Source organism: Sceloporus undulatus, chromosome 5 (genome assembly GCF_019175285.1).
Source record: "Sceloporus undulatus isolate JIND9_A2432 ecotype Alabama chromosome 5, SceUnd_v1.1, whole genome shotgun sequence".
Classification (NCBI taxonomy): domain Eukaryota; kingdom Metazoa; phylum Chordata; class Lepidosauria; order Squamata; family Phrynosomatidae; genus Sceloporus; species Sceloporus undulatus.
In genome coordinates this window covers 339,624-357,079 of record NC_056526.1, presented here as the reverse complement: position 1 = coordinate 357,079, position 17,456 = coordinate 339,624, and the positions used below count along the sequence as shown (strand labels likewise).

General features: G+C 59.9%; 2 protein-coding genes across 3 annotated transcripts in view; one reads left to right on the top strand and one right to left on the bottom strand.

Annotated features, from left to right (window-relative positions):
* Positions 1-17,456, bottom strand: part of SND1 (staphylococcal nuclease and tudor domain containing 1) — a 229,721-nt gene that overhangs the window by 19,170 nt on the left and 193,095 nt on the right. The gene's annotated exons all lie outside the window — the stretch shown is intronic.
* LRRC4 (leucine rich repeat containing 4) lies at positions 1,940-4,679 on the top strand. Of its 2 annotated transcripts, none has more exons than XM_042466506.1 (2): positions 1,940-3,533; positions 3,565-4,679. In XM_042466506.1, the coding sequence occupies exons 1-2, from the start codon at positions 1,993-1,995 to the stop codon at positions 4,022-4,024; spliced, it is 2,001 nt and encodes a 666-aa protein (XP_042322440.1). In that variant the 5' UTR covers positions 1,940-1,992; the 3' UTR covers positions 4,025-4,679. The 2 variants fall into 2 exon arrangements, with proteins under 2 accessions (XP_042322440.1, XP_042322439.1); XM_042466505.1 differs by having other exon boundaries at positions 1,941-3,539; positions 3,592-4,679.

The following is a 17,456-nucleotide window of genomic DNA, read 5'->3' as shown; positions in this document are numbered from 1 at the left end:
GCCCACCTGGGACACAGGACACACACATGTCCACATGTGTGGCTGGGCAGCATCTCAGGCCGCCCCCTCATTGCCTTCGCAGTGGACCTTGGATCTGTGCTGAGGGGGCAGTGCCCAGGCTTTGCAAAGAGGGGCATGGGGTCCCTGCCCAGAAGCCCCTCGACAGGCAGCGGGAGCAACAGGAATGGGAAAGGTCCTCACAGACCCTCCTGTGCCACAAGGGGACCAGACCCGGCCTGAGGATGACCAGGGGGCTGGATGGACAGAGCAGCTTCTGTGCCACCAGGGAGGATCAGCGCTGCCCAGTCCTCATTACTGTGACCGCCGCTGACTCTGCAGGGGGACCCTGGGATCTCCCAATGTGCCTCTGAGCCTCAGTTCTCCACCTGTGCAATGGGCCTCCTCACAGCAGCAGCAGCAGCAGCAATGGCCGCTCCAAGTGCACATGGCAATGGCCGCAAAGGCCTTTGCAAACGCCCATTCTAACAGACTGGTAGCTGCGGAGGCAAAAGGAGGTAGCCGGATGGGTGGCTTGAGGAAAATGCCGGCCCAGTGTCTGGCTTCCACGGAATACGAAATGCCTGGCCAGTGGGAAGGCATGCCACGGATGTGCCATTCTGTGGAGCTGGTGGGCACAGTGGAGGGGGGCATCTGTGTCTGGAGGGGGAAAGGTGCCAACGTCTCCCCTCCAGACAGAGGGGCCTGCCTCGCAGGGTTGGGGCTCCCTCTCTGGGGGTCAACAGTCAGCATGCCTCCCCAAGGGACCACCAGCCATAGGCCTTGGCAACCCCCCTCCCCCCCACCAGGAAGGTGAAAAGGCAGAGCCAAGATGGCCGCTGCTCAGGGGGCTGCCCTATGCCTGCGATGGGGGAAGGGTCCCATGTCGCAGGAATTCTGGCAGAGGGAGGGAGGAGGGGGGTGCCCTGCTGTCTCTCTGGGGCTCAACCCCAGGGGCCATGAACTGCTGTGGCCCCTTCCCTGGGCTGCTCCAAGGGCCCTTCCCTCGGAGTTTCTGGCCAGGAAGGGGCCTCCGACCGAGCCCCCTGCTGCCCCAGCCCCGCCCTCCAAGGGGCCTCCGGGGCTTCTCCTCCTCCTTCTCGCTCGGCGGCGGGGGGGGGCTGGCGGGGCGGGCTGATGACGCCGCTCCTGCCTCCGATGCGTCAGTCGCAGCAGCGCAGCACGCAGCAGCGGAGGGGAGGAGGCGGAGGAGGAGGCAGCCTGTTCGGGGCCTCTTGGCCGCCGTCCTCCGGGGCTGGGCTCTTGGCTGGGGCTGGCTCTCTGGCGGCGGCGGCGGCGGCGGAGCGAAGGACCAAAGGATCGCCCGAGCCCCGGGGGCTGCAGCCTGAGCGGCGCCTGGCGGCCGAGCCGAGGGGGTGCCCCCGGAAGACCCCCGCCTGCTCTCGGGGCCTCTGCGGCCGGAGGGCAGACCTGAAGGCCCCCGCCAGGGCCGGCCAGCGGAGGCAGGCGGCAGGCAGGGAGGGCTCCGGGCGGGGTCCGCATGGATGCCCCTCCTCGCCTCCCCGGCGCCCCCTCCCGGACCCCACCGACGCCCCCAGGGCCCCGGACGGAGCCCCCCGGACCCCGGGAACCCCCCCGCCTCACTCCCGGCCGGAGGGCCCAGGGACCCTCCTCCGCCTCCGCCGCCTCCTCCTTGTAGCCGGACGGGCCCCCACCGACCCCCGCGCCACCACTGCCGCCGCCGCCGCCGCCGCAGCCCCCTCCTCCTCGGCGGGAGAAGGAGCCAGGAGGGAGCGGGGCCCGGGGGCCTGGGCAGCCCCAGCATCAGGGCCCTGGCCAGGGAGCCCCCCCCGGCCCCCGGATGGCCAGAGGGCCCCCCCGTCGGACCCCGCAGCCCCCCTGGCCTGGCTGAGAGGGCGCCCCCTGAGGCAGGCCAGGGCCTGGCGGGGGGGGCGGCTATGGGGGGCGGTGGGTCCCGCGGGGGTCAGCCTCTCCCCATCCCCCTTCTCCCTCCTTCCTGCCTCCTTCCTGGCCATGAAGGGCCCACGGGGGTGGCCCCCTGGCAGGGCCCGGGGCGGGGGTCCCGGGGACCTGTGGCCCTGGCTGGCACTGTGGCTGCTGGTGGCCTGGGGCGCGGCGGTGGCGGGGGTCCCGGTGGGCCCGCAGAGCTGCCCGTCCTCCTGCTCCTGCAGCAACCAGTTCAGCAAGGTGGTCTGCACGCGGCGCGGCCTGGCGGAGGTGCCCCCCGGCATCCCCTCCACCACCCGCTACCTGAACCTGATGGAGAACCAGATCCAGCGCATCCAGGCGGACACCTTCCGGCACCTGCACCACCTGGAGGTCCTGCAGCTGGGCCGCAACGCCATCCGGCAGATCGAGGTGGGCGCCTTCAATGGCCTGGCCAGCCTCAACACGCTGGAGCTCTTTGACAACTGGCTGACGGTGGTGCCCAGCGGGGCCTTCGAATACCTGTCCAAGCTGCGCGAGCTCTGGCTGCGCAACAACCCCATCGAGAGCATCTCCTCGTACGCCTTCAACCGGGTGCCCTCCCTCATGCGCCTGGACCTGGGCGAGCTCAAGCGCCTCAAGTACATCTCCGAGGGGGCCTTCGAGGGCCTCCACAACCTGCGCTACCTGAACCTGGGCATGTGCGGCATCCGGGAGGTGCCCAATCTGACCCCGCTGGTGGGCCTGGAGGAGCTGGAGATGTCTGGCAACCACTTCCCGGCCATCCGCCCGGGGGCCTTCCGGGGCCTGCGCTCCCTCAAGAAACTCTGGGTCATGAGCTCCCAGGTGGGGCTGATCGAGCGCAATGCTTTCGACGACCTGGCCGCCCTGGTCGAGCTCAACTTGGCCCACAACAACCTCACCTCCCTGCCCCATGACCTTTTTGCCCCACTGCGCTACCTGGTGGAGCTGCACCTGCACCACAACCCCTGGAGCTGCGACTGCGACATCCTCTGGCTGGCCTGGTGGCTCCGCGAGTCCATCCCCACCAACTCCACCTGCTGTGGCCGCTGCCACGCCCCGGCCCACCTGCGCGGTCGCTTCCTGGTGGAGGTGGACCAGACAGCCTTCCGCTGTGCCGCACCCTTCATCATGGACGCCCCCCGGGACCTCAACATCTCTGAGGGGCGGGTGGCCGAGCTGCGCTGCCGGACGCCGGCCATGTCCTCCGTCCGGTGGCTGCTACCCAACGGGACGGTCCTCAGTCACGCCTCCAGCCACCCCCGCCTCTCCGTCCTCAACGACGGGACCCTCAACTTCTCCCAGGTGCTGCTCAGCGACACTGGCCTCTACACCTGCATGGTCACCAACGTGGCTGGCCACTCCAACGCCTCGGCCTACCTCAACGTCAGCACGGCCGAGCTCAACACCTCCAACTACAGCTTCTTCACCACCGTCACCGTGGAGACCACCGAGACCTCCCCGGAGACCCTCTTCCCCAAGTTCACCAAGCCCGTCCCCACCACCTCCACGGGGTACCAGCCGGCCTACACCACCACCACCACCGTCCTCGTCCAGACCACCCGGGGCCCCCGGCAGGATGCAGGGGGGGCCGTCCCAGGGGTCCGGCGCCAGTGGTGGAAGCGGTGGCGGCAGCAGCGACAACAACGACAAGATGCAAACCAGCCTGGACGAGGTGATGAAAACCACAAAGATCATCATTGGCTGTTTCGTGGCGGTGACGCTGCTGGCGGCAGCCATGTTGATTGTCTTCTACAAACTCCGCAAGCGGCACCAGCAGCGCAGTACCGTGGCCGCCGCCCGGACCGTAGAGATCATCCAGGTGGATGAGGACGTGCCCACCGCGGCGGCGACAGCAGCAGCGACAGCGGCCTCGGGCACCGGCGCTTCGGCCGCCCCGGCCGGATCAGGTGAGGGGGCAGTTGTACTGCCGTCTATACATGACCACATTAACTACAACACTTACAAATCCCCCCACGGGGCCCACTGGACAGAAAACTGTTTGGGGAACTCCTTGCACCCCACAGTCACGACTATTGCCGAACCTTACATAATCCAGACCCACCCCAAGGAGAAAGTGCAGGAGACGCAGATCTGAGGCCCTTTGCCGGCCAAATGGGAGCCTGGCCCTAGGATGCACAAAGCAGCAGCGGCACCACCGACCGACGTCCATTTCTGTACAGAGAGGCCAGGGAGGGGGACACAGGCCTGGGGGTCTGGGGCGGGGGTCTCCTTGTATATGCTTATATATTAAGTCCTTGGGTCCAGGTCAGAGAAGCAGATTATATTGGAAAAGGAAAGACAAAACCCATAAAGAACCCCCTATTTTCTAACTTGTAAGTTCTATTTAAAAGGAGGCAGCAACTAACCCCCAGCCCACCCCCAAAACAGAGCCCCCTCCCTGACCAAGAGGCAGCAGGCCTGGTGGCCGCCGGGAGGACTTTCTGGAAGGAGGCGGCTGCACAGCCAGAGAGAAAGAGAGAGAAGGACAGCGGCAAAGATGGACAGGGAAAGGAAAAACAACCCAAACCAGAGAGATTGGGGGGGGGGGGCATTTTGTCCTTTTTAGAAGACATTACTTAGAATGCAGCAAAAACAAACCCGTTTCTATAGAGACACTCTTTTTCTTAAAGCCCCGGAAAAAAAGAAGCCAAGTCTCCATATTTGCAGCTATTTACAGAAAAGGGGAAGCGCACCAAGGGTTTGTACTGTGCCAAAAGGTGACAAATGCAATAAAAAGGTCTTTTCCCCCACCCCCCTCTTTTTTGTAAAGGAAAACACAACAAAGACAATTACCAAAAGGGAATGGATTAATTCTATTAAACAAACAGCAAAAAATGTCCAACCGGCAGGGCCTGCCCTCCCTCCCTCCCCGCCAGCCCGCCCGCCTGCCTTCCTTCCTCTGGGCAAGGGGGAGGCAGCCCAAGAAGTGAGGAGGGGGTGGGGTTTTTTTTTTGGGGGGGAATCTGTGGGGTGGGGGAGGCTGAGGAGGGGGAGACCCCATCCGGTGGCCAGTCCCAGTCGGCCCCCTCCCTCTGCCCCCCAAGTTGGAAGGGAAGAGAAGGGGGGATGGCAGCAGGGACGGTGCCCAGCGGTGCCCCTGCCCATTGCAGCACACTCCTGCGGCTGGTCTCGCCCTGGCAGCCAGCCGGCTGGGCAGGGGGCCTGGTGCGCAGAGCAGCATGGCTGGGAAGGCGGCAGGGGGGGGGGGTGGGAGAAGGTGTCCCCCCATCCGCAGAGGGCCAGCCTGGGCTGGGGGCAGGGGCCAGGGCTAGCCAGCCTGGTGTGGGCAATCTGACATATGATTGTAGAACCGTGAATCAATTTTGTGCTTCTTGTTCATTTGACTTTTCCCTTGAGGTAGGTTGGTGGGAGGAATGGGGGAGTCTCTCCCACCCCCCTCATCTTCCATGGGGAGGGGGGGTCTGTGACTGGGGGCAGCTAAGGGGGGCATCTGTGTGTCAGATGGCACTGGTGCCAGGAAGGAGCAGTGAAGGGCACTGCTGGGCAATTGGGACGCAGGCGCAAGACCCCCCCCAGCACACACAAGGGGAGGGGGAGGGGAAAGGCCAAGGGCTGGGAGTGGGTGGCACTGCTGCTGCCCCCCCCCCACATGTCCCCCAGGGAGTGGTGGGCACTTTGGGGGCCCCAAATCAGCCACCGCCCCCCTCCTCCTCCTTCTTTTGACTTTGGTTGTAGACCCCCATTTCATGGGGTCAAAGTGGTTGCCAATAAAAAGGGTGGGGGGTTGGTGGGGGGCCGAGATGACAACAATCCAAAAGCCAGAATAATCTGACTGTAACTCTGAGACAACTGTATTTTTGTATTTTAATAAATATTGTTAAAGTTTTTAATAACGCAATGTCCCTCAAGGATTACACTGAATGCCATTCATGGCTGTGTGGGGCTGGGGGGGGGGGGGGAGGGGGGGGGGGGGGGGGAGAGAGAAAGAAAGCCATTTGCACATTTCTTTGGAAGGTTTGGGAGGCAGGAAATGGCCTGCCAATGCAGGAGCAGGGGTTGGGGGCAGCCATGGGGCAAGGGGGCACCATGCAAGGGGAGAGCGACACCCAAACAGCCCAATTTCTAGGCAGAATTTAATAGGGCTTTTAAATATGTCAAGTAACCTTTTCTGGAATTAAATAAAACCACGCCAAGCTCCAGAACCAGAGGCCACCTTTGTCCCATCTATTACTAGTGCGATGGCTTGAAAGGGGGCAGAGGTCCCGTGAAGGTGACTGCCCCCCTGGGGAGGAGAAGGTGCAGACCCCCAAATTCAAGGTGCCGCGCCCCTCCCCTCCCCTGGCCACCCACTGAGTAATGGAGGCCAGAAGCAGGGACCTCCCTTTGGGGGTGGGCTGGGGGGATGCTGAGGACTCGCAGAAGCCAAGCCAGATGCCCCTCTCTTTGCTTGGGAACCCTGGTTGCTGCCTGGCATGGGGGGCAGGTGGCAGGGGCTCTGGTCACTCGGCTCCCCTCTCGTTGAGCACAGGGTAGGCAGACCCACTTGAAACCACGTGTCTGGGGGGCTGGGGCCCGCCTCAGGAAGGGGAGTTGGAGGCTTTCTGTCAAAAAATGGGGGGTCCCCCTGGAGTGGACCCCAGACTGTGATGCTCCCCGTTGCTCCCAATGGAGCATGGAGGGGCAGTGATGAGGCAGTGGCATCTCACAGACCCCCCCCTTCCCTTGGCACACACACCCTTTTCTGGTCCCAGAGCTGGGTCCAGCCCCCACCACACACACACACACTTCCCCAAAGCCAAAGGGCCCACATCACCAGCTTCAATGTGGGGCAGGGGAAGAGGCCAATGTGGCAGAACATACCCGTCCTGCCCCATGCCCACAGCCTATGCAAAATCCTGTGTCCACCTTCCGCCAGGGCTGGGATGGGGGCTTAGTGCCAGAGTTGCTGCCCCCCTACCCTGGCAATGGGCAATCAGGTCCTTCTGTGCCAGGCCACCCCATGGCCCACGAACTGGGCCTGCAGTCCGGGGGGAAGCCCAACTCCCCTCCTTTGGAAGTCCCCCCTCCCATTTTCTGAGGGTGGCAGAAGGAGCTTTTCTCCTTATCTGTGGACAGCCTGGCTTCCTTCCCTCTCCCTTGCCAAGAAGCACTGTCTAGGGAAGACCCGGCTCCCCTCTGCGTCCTGCGTGCGCATCGCCAATGTCCCATCTGGTGCTCAGCCTTTGGTTGGGGGTCTCACTCCTGACCCTCTCCTTCCCACTCTCATCTGCCCCCTGGGACCCTCTTCCTTCCTTGCCCTGCAGGAGGGACCAGCTTGGATGGGGCCTTTCCTGGACTGCAGGGCTTTGGCTTCCAATTCTGCCTTTATATTAACAGTAAATAATGCAGCCAGTCGCATGAAAAGGGGGCGGAAGGAGAGGCCAGGCACATGCGCACACGCGCAGCACATGGGCCAAGCTCCTTTCCTGTCTTTTGAACGCTGACTCTGCAGCTGACAGAAAGTGCTTGCCTGGGAATTGGGGGGGGGCAGCGATGGAGGCGGTGGTGCCCTCCTCCTCATGCTCCTCCTCATGCTCCTTCTCTCCATCACCCTGGCTGGGTAGAGAAGGGGGAGGGGGAAGGGGGCTCAAAGCAGCCCAAAGGTGGCTGGGCCTGCCCTGTTGCTGCCCAATGTGCCAGAAACCCCCAGAATTGGGCAGCATGGGGAGGCAGAGAGACTGAGAGAGGGAGTGGAGAAGGGGTTGGAAGGAGAAGGGAGGTCTGTGCAGCCAGGAGAGCAGAGACCCACAAAAGGGACACTCAGGTCTCCATGGCAAGAGGTCACGGAGGGGCTAAGAACGCCCTGAGCCCACACCACAGGGCAGGCTTGGGCACCCTGAACCCTCAGCTGGACCCAGGGGCCCTCCAGTCTCTCTGCCCCACAGCAGTGGCCCTCTGTCAGCCCTGGCTCCCAGCTGGAGTGGGGAAGACAGGGGGTCTGGGGGGGCAAGACAAGGTCTTTGGAGGGAGGGACCCCTTTATAGGCTCTTTGGCTGGATAGTTCTCCACAGCCCCCCCCCCCCCAACAACCCCAGTGCAAAACCCAAATAACAGTTATGAGCAGCCTGAGAAAAGAAGGAGCAGCCAAGCCAAGTGGGGCATGGAGGGCAGAGAGGCCTCCATTCAGCCCCCAGGGAGGAACCCAATGGGAGGAGCCCTGGTAGGTAGGTCTCATGCTGCCCAATGCCTCCCCCCACATACACATAAAGGGGGGAAGGCAGGTCCTCAGGGGGAAGTGGGGCACAGGCCAGGGATGCACTCCTGGTCCAGAGTTGGGAGGAAAGCTAGACACACAGAGAGGGAGGCCTCTGGGGGCATTCCTACAGCCCTTCGCTCCCAAACTCCTGCCCTCTCCCCATGCAGCAGACCATGGCCTAAGCTCTCCAGGCAGCCTGCCCTGCTGTCCCACACTGGACTTGGGGCACTTCCTTCCTTCCTTCCCAGCCGCAGAGCCATGGGCCACCTGGCAAGAGGAATGGCCATCCCCACAAACACACACAGAGCATAGAGGAGGCCACCTTCCTCTCTCGGGGGGGGGGCATGGACCATGGGGGTCCAAGCAGTGCCCCCCCTCTGACCCCCAAGCACCATTGGCCCTGGGTCCAGGAGGGATGCCTCCAAAAGTGCCATCATTTATTGGGGGGGGAGCTCCACAAATTTGTCCTCCCCCAACCCTGCCCCTCCCCCTTTTTGTGGATGCTGCAGCTGTTAGACTCGTTTATGTATTTACACTTGTCCCTCCACATTTGCTAGGGTTAGGGGCAAGACCCCCTTGAATATGGAAAGAAACGCAAATAACAAAAACACCCATGTTTTTACCTGAGAGGAGACCTCTCTAGGAACCTCTAGGTCCTCCAGGGCAACACTGTGGTCAATATCCGACAGACACTGACCATAGAATTGCGCCAGAGGAGCTACAAAGGCCTAGTAGAGTATACTCTCTAAGAATCTCTAGGTCCTCCAGGGCAACTCTATGGTCGACGTCCGACAGACACTGACCATAGAAATGTGCCGGAGGAGCTACAAATGCCTAGTGGAGTGGTCTCTCTCGGAACCTCTACATCTTTCAGTGCAACTTTTAGTTCAAGTCGACCATAGAGGACCTAGAGATTCCTAGAGAGAACATATTAATGAAATCTGTGAATAATCAAATCCACACATATCAAAGCCGCAAATATGGAGGGATGAGTGTATATCCTGCCTTTCCCCAAGCTCAAAAGCGCTTACAAAAGTTACGGAAACATAGCTGGAAACTACAGCATACGAAGTTACAAAGATATTAAGCTGTCAAAGATTGAAGCCATTTAAAAAGAAAAGATTAAATGGGGTGGTGGGGGATAGAAAGCCCAGCCCTCTTTGCAGGGCTCATTCCCCTTGAGTCCCCCAAGGCCTTGCTTGTAGGCCTGGCCTCTCTGAGTGGGGAGCTCCAGGGACTGGCAGAGCCCCCCCAAAGGCCCCCTTCCTCCTGGGCTGCCCCAGATGTGAGAGGAGGAGTGGGACGCAGAGGATGAGGGTCCCCCCAGGAGAAAACGCAGGCTGGCTTATAAGCAAGGAGGAGAATTGGGGGAGCCTCCAGGGAAGGGGTCCCACTGCGGAACTGCCTTTACCGGCCAGAAGAAGTTCAACCCAAACCTACCCTCCTGTCACTTCTGACCCTTAGGCTGGCTCTCCCCTCTGGGGCAGAAGCAAACAGGCCTGCCCCCCAACTCAGGGTCATCCCTGGAGGGACCAACAACAGTGGAAGACACTACTCCCTCAGATATTTTGGTGGACTCTCCTTCTTTGGAGGTCTTTAAGCAGAGGCTGGATGGCCATCTGTCCCAGAGAGTGCTTTGATTGAGAGTTCCTGCATGGCAGAAGGAGGGTTGGACTGAATGGTGCGCACAGAGCGGCCAGAGCCCAGCCTGCCCGCTGGCCTGCCGCCTGCACAAGGGACTTCTCCCCCAGCCACCAACTCTGGCCGCATAGTCGCTGCCAGACGTTTCCTTCAAGGCGACAGGAGCAGAGGGCCAAGTGAGAGTTTGGGGCTGAGAGAGAGGCACTTACTTGGACAACCACAGAGTGCGGACTCCCCTCTGGGCGCAGGCAGGGAATGCCTACAAGCACCATGGCAGGCCTATGGCAGAGAGAGGGGGCTGAGTGAGGCTGAGGCCCAGGAAGATGCCATGGAGCCTCTAGGGCCCCACAACCCCACAAAGGGGGGGGGGCTGCCTTTGTGGGTCTGGATGTGGAGGGCCTGGCAAACCCACCATCCTGCCTCCAGCTGAGGTCGGCCAGGCAGCCAGGAAAATGGAGAGCAGGATAGACTGCCACCGAGGATGGAGGCTCCTTTGCCAAGGGTCCCCCAAATAAATGGACTTTGATGGCCCCTCTCTTTTCCACCACTATTCTGGTCCCTGTCTCAGAGCTTCAGCATTGCTCTTTACAAACAGAGAAAACGGCAATGGAAAAACAGTGGAAAGCAGGTGGGGTGGGCAGGTACACCCCCCCCCCAAGAGCTCTTGACCTAAATTTAAAGGATGTGGCAGCCAGACAGTGCAAAGGGAAAGGAGGAGGAAGCAAAAGGGTGTGAGGTGGCAAAGGCTTTCAAGAGAAGCACTGGGGGGGGGGGGCTTTGCAGGGGCCTTCGGGGCAGCTGAGGGGGCAGAATAAGGGGCACAAAGGCAGCAAGCGGGCAAGTGGGGCACACCAAGGGTGAGGTTGCCTGCCCTCTGCCTTTTGCCAGGGCTGCCTGTGGGTCCCTTGAAGCCCCCTGGACTCTCTGCTGCTCTTTCTGCCTCAGGGGCAGAATCTTCATGGCTTTGGTGCCAGCTTGACTCCAGGGTAGCCTGCCCATTTGGGGGCAGCCCCTGAGCAAGAAGAGGGCAACCCAAAGGGGGGGGGGGCTCCTACTTGGCAGGGCCAGAGCCCCTCAAGACAGGTGAAGGGAAGGAGGCAGGAGGCTGGATAGAAAAGAGGAGGGGAATCAGAAGGGAGGGGTCTGCCAGAGGGCCAAGCCATGGGTCATGGCCAGTGAACATCCCCTTGGCAGCGGCTGGTCCAGTTTCTCCCATACAAGCAGAGACCCTCTGCTGAAAGGAAATGGGGGAAGGGGTGTGTGCTACAAGAGGGGGTGCGCTCCGCTGCCTTTCTTCCAAGCTCTGCCATCTGCCCCCTGGCAAGGGTAGGCAGCCAGTAGTTCACAAACGTTCCCTCTCCCCCCACCCTTTCTGCCTGCAAGGCATGCGCGCTGACCTCACAGAATAAAGAATACACTGTGTGTGTGCGTGTCTGTCTGTGTCTTGTTGCACACATGCATTCACGCACACATACACACACACTGCTACTTCCACTACATCTACTGGGAGCACAGATATGCACATCCCAAGAGGCAAAAATACACATAAATGAACGAAGCATTAGCAATGTAAAATACAATGCGGAAACCATTGGAGGCAAAACGTTCAACGCATAGAAACCAATTGAAGGTGGCACAAAGGGACACCACAGAGTGCAAAAAGGGCTGGGGGCAGCCATCCCCCCCTGCTCTCACTATCTATTCTAGATGATGCCCCAGGGCATCTCTGAGGGATGGTACTACCACTGGCAAAGGCAAAGGCAAAGGCTAAGCTTGCAAATGGTTAGCGCCCCCCGCCACCTGAAAGCCTGTGGAGGGTCTGCCTATGGGGGTGGACCAGGGGGTGTCTTTGGCCTTTGGCTTTTGCCCAGTGGCAAGGTCCAAAGCCAGGGGTAATGGGCAGTGCAGTACAAGCCTGAGGGAGGGTGCCTTCTGGGGCCCTGGAGTGGCAGCAGCGCCACTTTTGTGTCCCCAAAAGCTCAGTCCAGCTGATGTGCTTTGCAGGACAAGGGGCTCAAAGACCACCAGCTCGGCTTTTCCTGGCAAGCTTTTGGCTCAGTTGCCGCTTAAGCCGTAGCCTTCTTTCTAAACTGGCAAAGGGCGCCATTCCTTCCCTTTCCCCCTTTTCCTTCCCTTCCCTTTGTGCTGTTTGGAGCTGATGCTGCAGCACTTGCTTTATGGCTCTGATGAGGTGGATTATTTGATTGCGATGGCAAGGTCTGGGGAGCTGCTCTTGAGTTCTTCCTTACAGCAGGAGAAAGTAGGCTAGCCTCCTTAATCCACGCAAGGCCGGACTGGACAGAAGTCAGGAATCCACAAGGGTCTTGCGGGTCTCCCAGACCATCAGCTGGACAGTTTGGCTTAGAGGTCGAAGTGGGCCTTCTTGCCAAGGAGCCAAGTCTAGTTCCCCTTTTAAGCCTCCCCTGGTCCCCCCCCCCAATGTCAGTGACAGTGGCCAGTGGCCATGGGGCTGGTCTCTTGCCTAGGGCTGACTACTGAGCTCCAGCTTGCCTGACCCCTGACTGACCTTGCCAGTCTTCCCCTACCCATCCAGGGATCCCCCCCCCCTTCCCAGTTTGTGCAAAAGCACTGGGAAGGGAGGCATTCAGCTGCCCACATGGCACCTCTCCTCCCACCAAAAGGCAGAGCTGGGAGGCACTGGGAAAGCCAGAAAAGGGCTGGCAGGCGCAGGCCACAGGGCCCCCTCCAGACTAGGCAGGCAGGAAGGCTGGTCTCCAGCCAAGGGGCATCTGGGCACAGCAGGCAGGTCAGGCAGACCCCCAGGGAGAGCTCCCCTGGTCTGTGTTATGTGTTGCTTCTCCCTGCCCTTTCTCTAATCTGCTGGACTTCCTCTTCAGAGGAACTGGCATCCTATGCAGAGGAGCCGGTTGGGCTGGAAAGGCAGGCCTGGCAAATGGGGCTTTGGGGCAGAGAAAACTCCAGAGGACAAGGTCAAAACTCAAAATGACCTGAATAGACTTGAAAGCTGGGCCAAAGCTAACAAAATGAAATTCAACATGGAGAAATGTAAGGTACTGCACTTAGGTAAAAAAATGAAATGCACAGATACAGGATTATGGGCGACACCTGGCTTAAGGATATTTATACATGTGAAAGGGATCTAGGAGTTCTGGCAGACCACAGGTTGAACATGAGTCAACAGTGTAGTGCGGCAGCTAAAAAGGCCAATGCGATTCTAGGCTGCATCAATAGAAGTCTAGTGTCTAGATCAAGGGAAGTCATAGTGCCACTCTATTCTGCTTTGGTCAGGCCTCACCTGGAATAATCCTGTGTCCAGTTCTGGGCCCACAATTCAAAACGGACATTGAGAAACTGGAGCCATGTGTCCAAAGGAGGGTGACTAAAATGGTGAAGGGTCTGGAAACCATGGAGCCCTATGAGGAGAGACTTAGGGAGCTGGGGATGTTTAGCCTGAAGAACGGAAGGTTAAGAGGTGATATGATGAGAGCCCTGTTTAAATATCTGAAGGGATGTCATATTGAGGAGGGAGCAAGCTTGTTTTTTGCTGCTCCAGAGAACAGGACCCAATGGAGTAATGGATGGAAGCTGCAGGAAAAGACTTCCTGAGAGTAAGGGCTGTTCAACAGTGGAAGACACTCCTTCCTCGGAGACTGTAGTGGACTCTCCTTCCTTGGAGGCTGTCTTTAAGCAGAGGCTGGATGGCCATCTGTCAATGGGGTGCTTTGATTGAGATTTCCTGCATGGCAGAAGAAGGGGGTTGGACTGGATTAGGGCCCTTGTGGTCTCTTCCAACTCTATGATTCTATGATTCTATGGTTTTATGAAAAGGAGGGGTTCAGAAGTGGTGATTTAGCAGTACCTACACATCCTCCCTGTTCTCTGCCCCCCCTCCCCAGCTTAGTCTCCCCAAACCTTGAGGGCCCATGAAGTCCTCTCCAACCTTTTGCGAGCTGCCCTGAGCCAGGATCCTGGCAAAAGGGCAAGGCAGCCATTGTCTCAGACAAAGGAGCCCCATGGCCTGAAGGAACCTAGGGCCAGGAGGTGGCCTTGTCTTCCTGCCTGAGGAGGAGAGATCCCAGCTGGGTAGCACTGACACGCACCATGCCCCCCTGCAGCATGGCGGATCTCCCCCCATCCCAGCCCCTTTGCCCAGCCCCCTCCCGTCAGGAGCTTTCTTTGAGTCAGCAGAATCAACCTCCAGGACTGCAAGATTAAAGGCTGGCATGTGCCCCCCCCTTCCTTCCTTCCTTCCTTCCTTCCTTCCTTCCTTCCTTCCTTTCCCCCCCCCTTCTCTGCTGCCCATGACAGGGAGGAAGGTGCCTATCCCTTTCAGGTGGCTGCTCCTGCCTGGTTCCTCTCTCCAGCTGGAAAGGCATGGTCCAGTCTTCGCCTGGGCTCAAATGCCAAGTGGTGGTCAAGGTGGCTTTTTAAACCAACACATGGACGAGAGGGAAGGAAACCCCTCCCCTCACAAGAGCAGCTGGCACAAGGATCCTCATCCTCTCTTCCAGGGCTCCCTGGTCAGCCCTGATGTGAGGCAAGGGGGACACCTTTGCCCACCTCTCCCAAGGTATGGCCAGACCAGGGAAGAAAGTGGAGGGGCTGCCCAAGGAGCCGGGCAGTAGCTCCAGCTGGCTAGAGCTCAGACTTGGGTCCAGGCCAGGCACACGGAGGAGGAGGAGGAGGAGGAATGAGGGGCAAGTCTTGGATGCGAGAGAGAGAGAGAGAGAGAGAGAGAGAGAGGGACAGGTGACCGCCCAACCCGCCGCCTTGCTCCACGTGGGGCCACAACAAGGAAAGAGTCCTATTTATTACCTCCTCAGCCTGTCAATATAACACGGTGCTTTAATTAGCAGCCATATAAATATGAATCCGCAGATGCTAACCAACACACCGATTCACAGGCTAGCTGCTAAAAGACCAGGCCTCTAATGAGCTGCGCGGCTGTTCCAAAACCAAGAGCAGTGCTAATGAGTGGCTAATTAGCCCCAGCCCCCTCCCTCCCAGGAAGGTTGCAGAGGGGAGGGGCTGGCAAGGCCACGAAAGGGGCCACGCGCCACCCATGTCCCAAGGCAGCGCAAAGGCACGAGGAGAGCCCCGGAGCCTGGGCAATCTGGCCATGCTCCGCCAGCCGGCAAGAGAAAAAGGACCCCTTGTAAAGGCCACCGAGGGATCCCCCAGATCGCCAGACCAGGTTCCCGGACACTCTGCCGGACGATGGGGGGCAAGTGGAAGCAGTGCTGCCACCTCCAGCTTCCCCCCCCCCCCCCCCCCCGCAAGGCCTTTCGACCCTTTATTGTTCTGGGAAGCAAAGGGGCCCCAAGAGATGGAGGGTGGAGAGGGAGATGCCTGTCTGCTGGGGGGGAGGGGATCCCTGATCTGTATAGGGAGAGGGTCAGCCTTTCCTCCACACACACAACATGCAGGGTGAGAATTGCGTACATTCAGCACCCACACGCCTCAGCAGAGTCACTCATGCCAGGGGCTGAATCATCCATCGGCCCTTTTTGGCAAATGCTTCAACTTCATCTGCAAAGATGGCCCAGATCCCTGGGAGCCGAAATGGAGGCTGGGGGAGGGGGGTCTGCCTATATCAGGGGGCCGTGGGAAGCCAAGGGCGGCATGCTCCCTGGGGGACCCTAACCAAGCAAGCACTGCTGTCGGTACACAATAACCCTTTCCTGTGAGGGGCACACAACCTGTACCCGCCGGGGATGCTGGGACATGCCATACACCGTGCCCTCCGTCCCACTTGCCTCTCTCATAGGCCCCTGGTTGCCAGGGGGGCCACAGGCACAGATCCCACCAGTTCCAGCAACCCCAGGAAAAGGCCTGGCCCCTCCTAGACCCCTCCAACCCTCTGCAGGGGGCTTCCTGGGGCATCCCAAGAAGGGGAGCAAGGGGAAGCCGGCTGCTGGGAACTGCCCGCGTGGCTGCAGTGGGTAGGACTTCAGTTACCCTCATCTGAAGGAGACCCCTTCCCATTAGCCCCCCAAAAGCCTCCATGAGGGGGCACAACAGTAGCCCATGCCCTTCCATGCTGGGAGCAAAAAGAGAGGCCATGTGGGTCCCATGTGCCACCCACCCTCCCAGGTACCCACCACCCAGGATGGTGGTTCCAGGGCACAGCCACCCTCCAAATATGGGAGGGATCAGTTTGGATTGGAGTGAAGGGGGAGCCTCCTCTGGACCCCAGAGCTCAACAGTGCGCAGAGCAGTCCATATGGAGCTGGAGGCCCAGGAGGAGAAGGGCTTGAGCTGTGCAGTTCCATTGCAAGAGGAGGAGGAGGCACAGCAGCAGCTGGACTCAAAAACATGTGCACAAGACTGTGTGTGTGTGTGTGTGTGTGTGTGTGTGTGTGTGTGTGTGTGTGACACAAACACCACCCAAGGCACACAACTGCCACAGATGCTGACAGAAGGGGAAGGGGCAGGACATGCTCCGAGGGCAGCCATGTGTGCCCACGCATGGCAGGGACCCCCCTGCTCTCACGTGCCTCTTCCCCCAGACCTAAAAGAGAGCCGCTCCTCTGGCCTGGGGAGGGGGGCTCAGAAGAGCCAAACAGCAGCAGGAAACAAAGCTACCCCTGCCACTGATCCTCCAGCTCCTGATCCTCCTGGCAGCTGCTGCCTTTGGCTGGCAAGGCCTAAGCTCAGCCCTGGCGCCCTTGATGGGCAGAAACGTCAGGAGGCTTTGGCATCAAAAGTAGGCAGCAGTGATGGGCCGGCAAGAGGGGTGCCCTGGGAAGAAGCTGCCAAGGCTGGGAGGGCAGCGCCAGGAGTAATGCCAGCCAGGGCACAAATCCCCACCACTGCCAGGGTCAAAACCTCCATAGTGCACCCTTCATTCCCCCTCCATCTGCCCTCTGGGAAACCCCTTTCTCTTGGCACAGGGCCCCTGAGGGACACCCAGCAAAGGTAGCAGAGGAGCCCTTGAAAAAGAAATGAAAGGGGGTGCGGGGTGAGGGCAGCAGGGAATGGCAGGGCAGAACAAGTTCCTGCGTAAACTGGAGGGCCAGAGAAAGAGGGCAGGCTGTGCTGCTGAGGGGGGGGAGGCTAAAGTGAGGCCAAGGGTCCAACCAAGAAGCCTCCCACCAACTTGGGAGTCGCAGGGCCAGGGGACACTTTCTTGTACAGCCAGGCAGGCAGTGGGCATTGGACAGGCCAGGGGTCTGGACCCATGAAGAAGCCCTGCCAACCACATGCCACCCAACCACTTTCCTTCTGCTCTTTGCTGGTATTGGGGAGCATCCTGCTTGCCCTGCAGCAGACGCTGGGGGTCATGAGACTCTGGGAGGTGAGGAAGTCCACAAATGTCTCCTAGGTTCAGTCATATGGACCCTGATGGGTGAAATCGAGGGATAAAGATGCTGCTGCTGGGAAAGAGTTCTACAGTGCCCAAGCTGCTCTGGGCAAAGGCCCACCAATAGCCTGCAGCCCAAAGGCAGCTGTGTGGGCTTCCAGCAGCCATCTCCCTGCGGTGCAAGTGACCTTCTTCAGAGGCTTGGATGCTAGGCCACTCTGCCAGAAGGGGATGGGTGCTGGAGAGATGCATGGATGGGCAAAAAGTGGGGGTGGGGGAGATCATGGCATGATGCCATAGCCTTGCTGGCTGGCACCTGGCCGCTTTCTTACTGCCTGCCTACCTGCCAGTGGTTCAAGAGGTGGTTGGAGCCGACCAGCTGGCCATTTTGGTCCAACCAAGAAC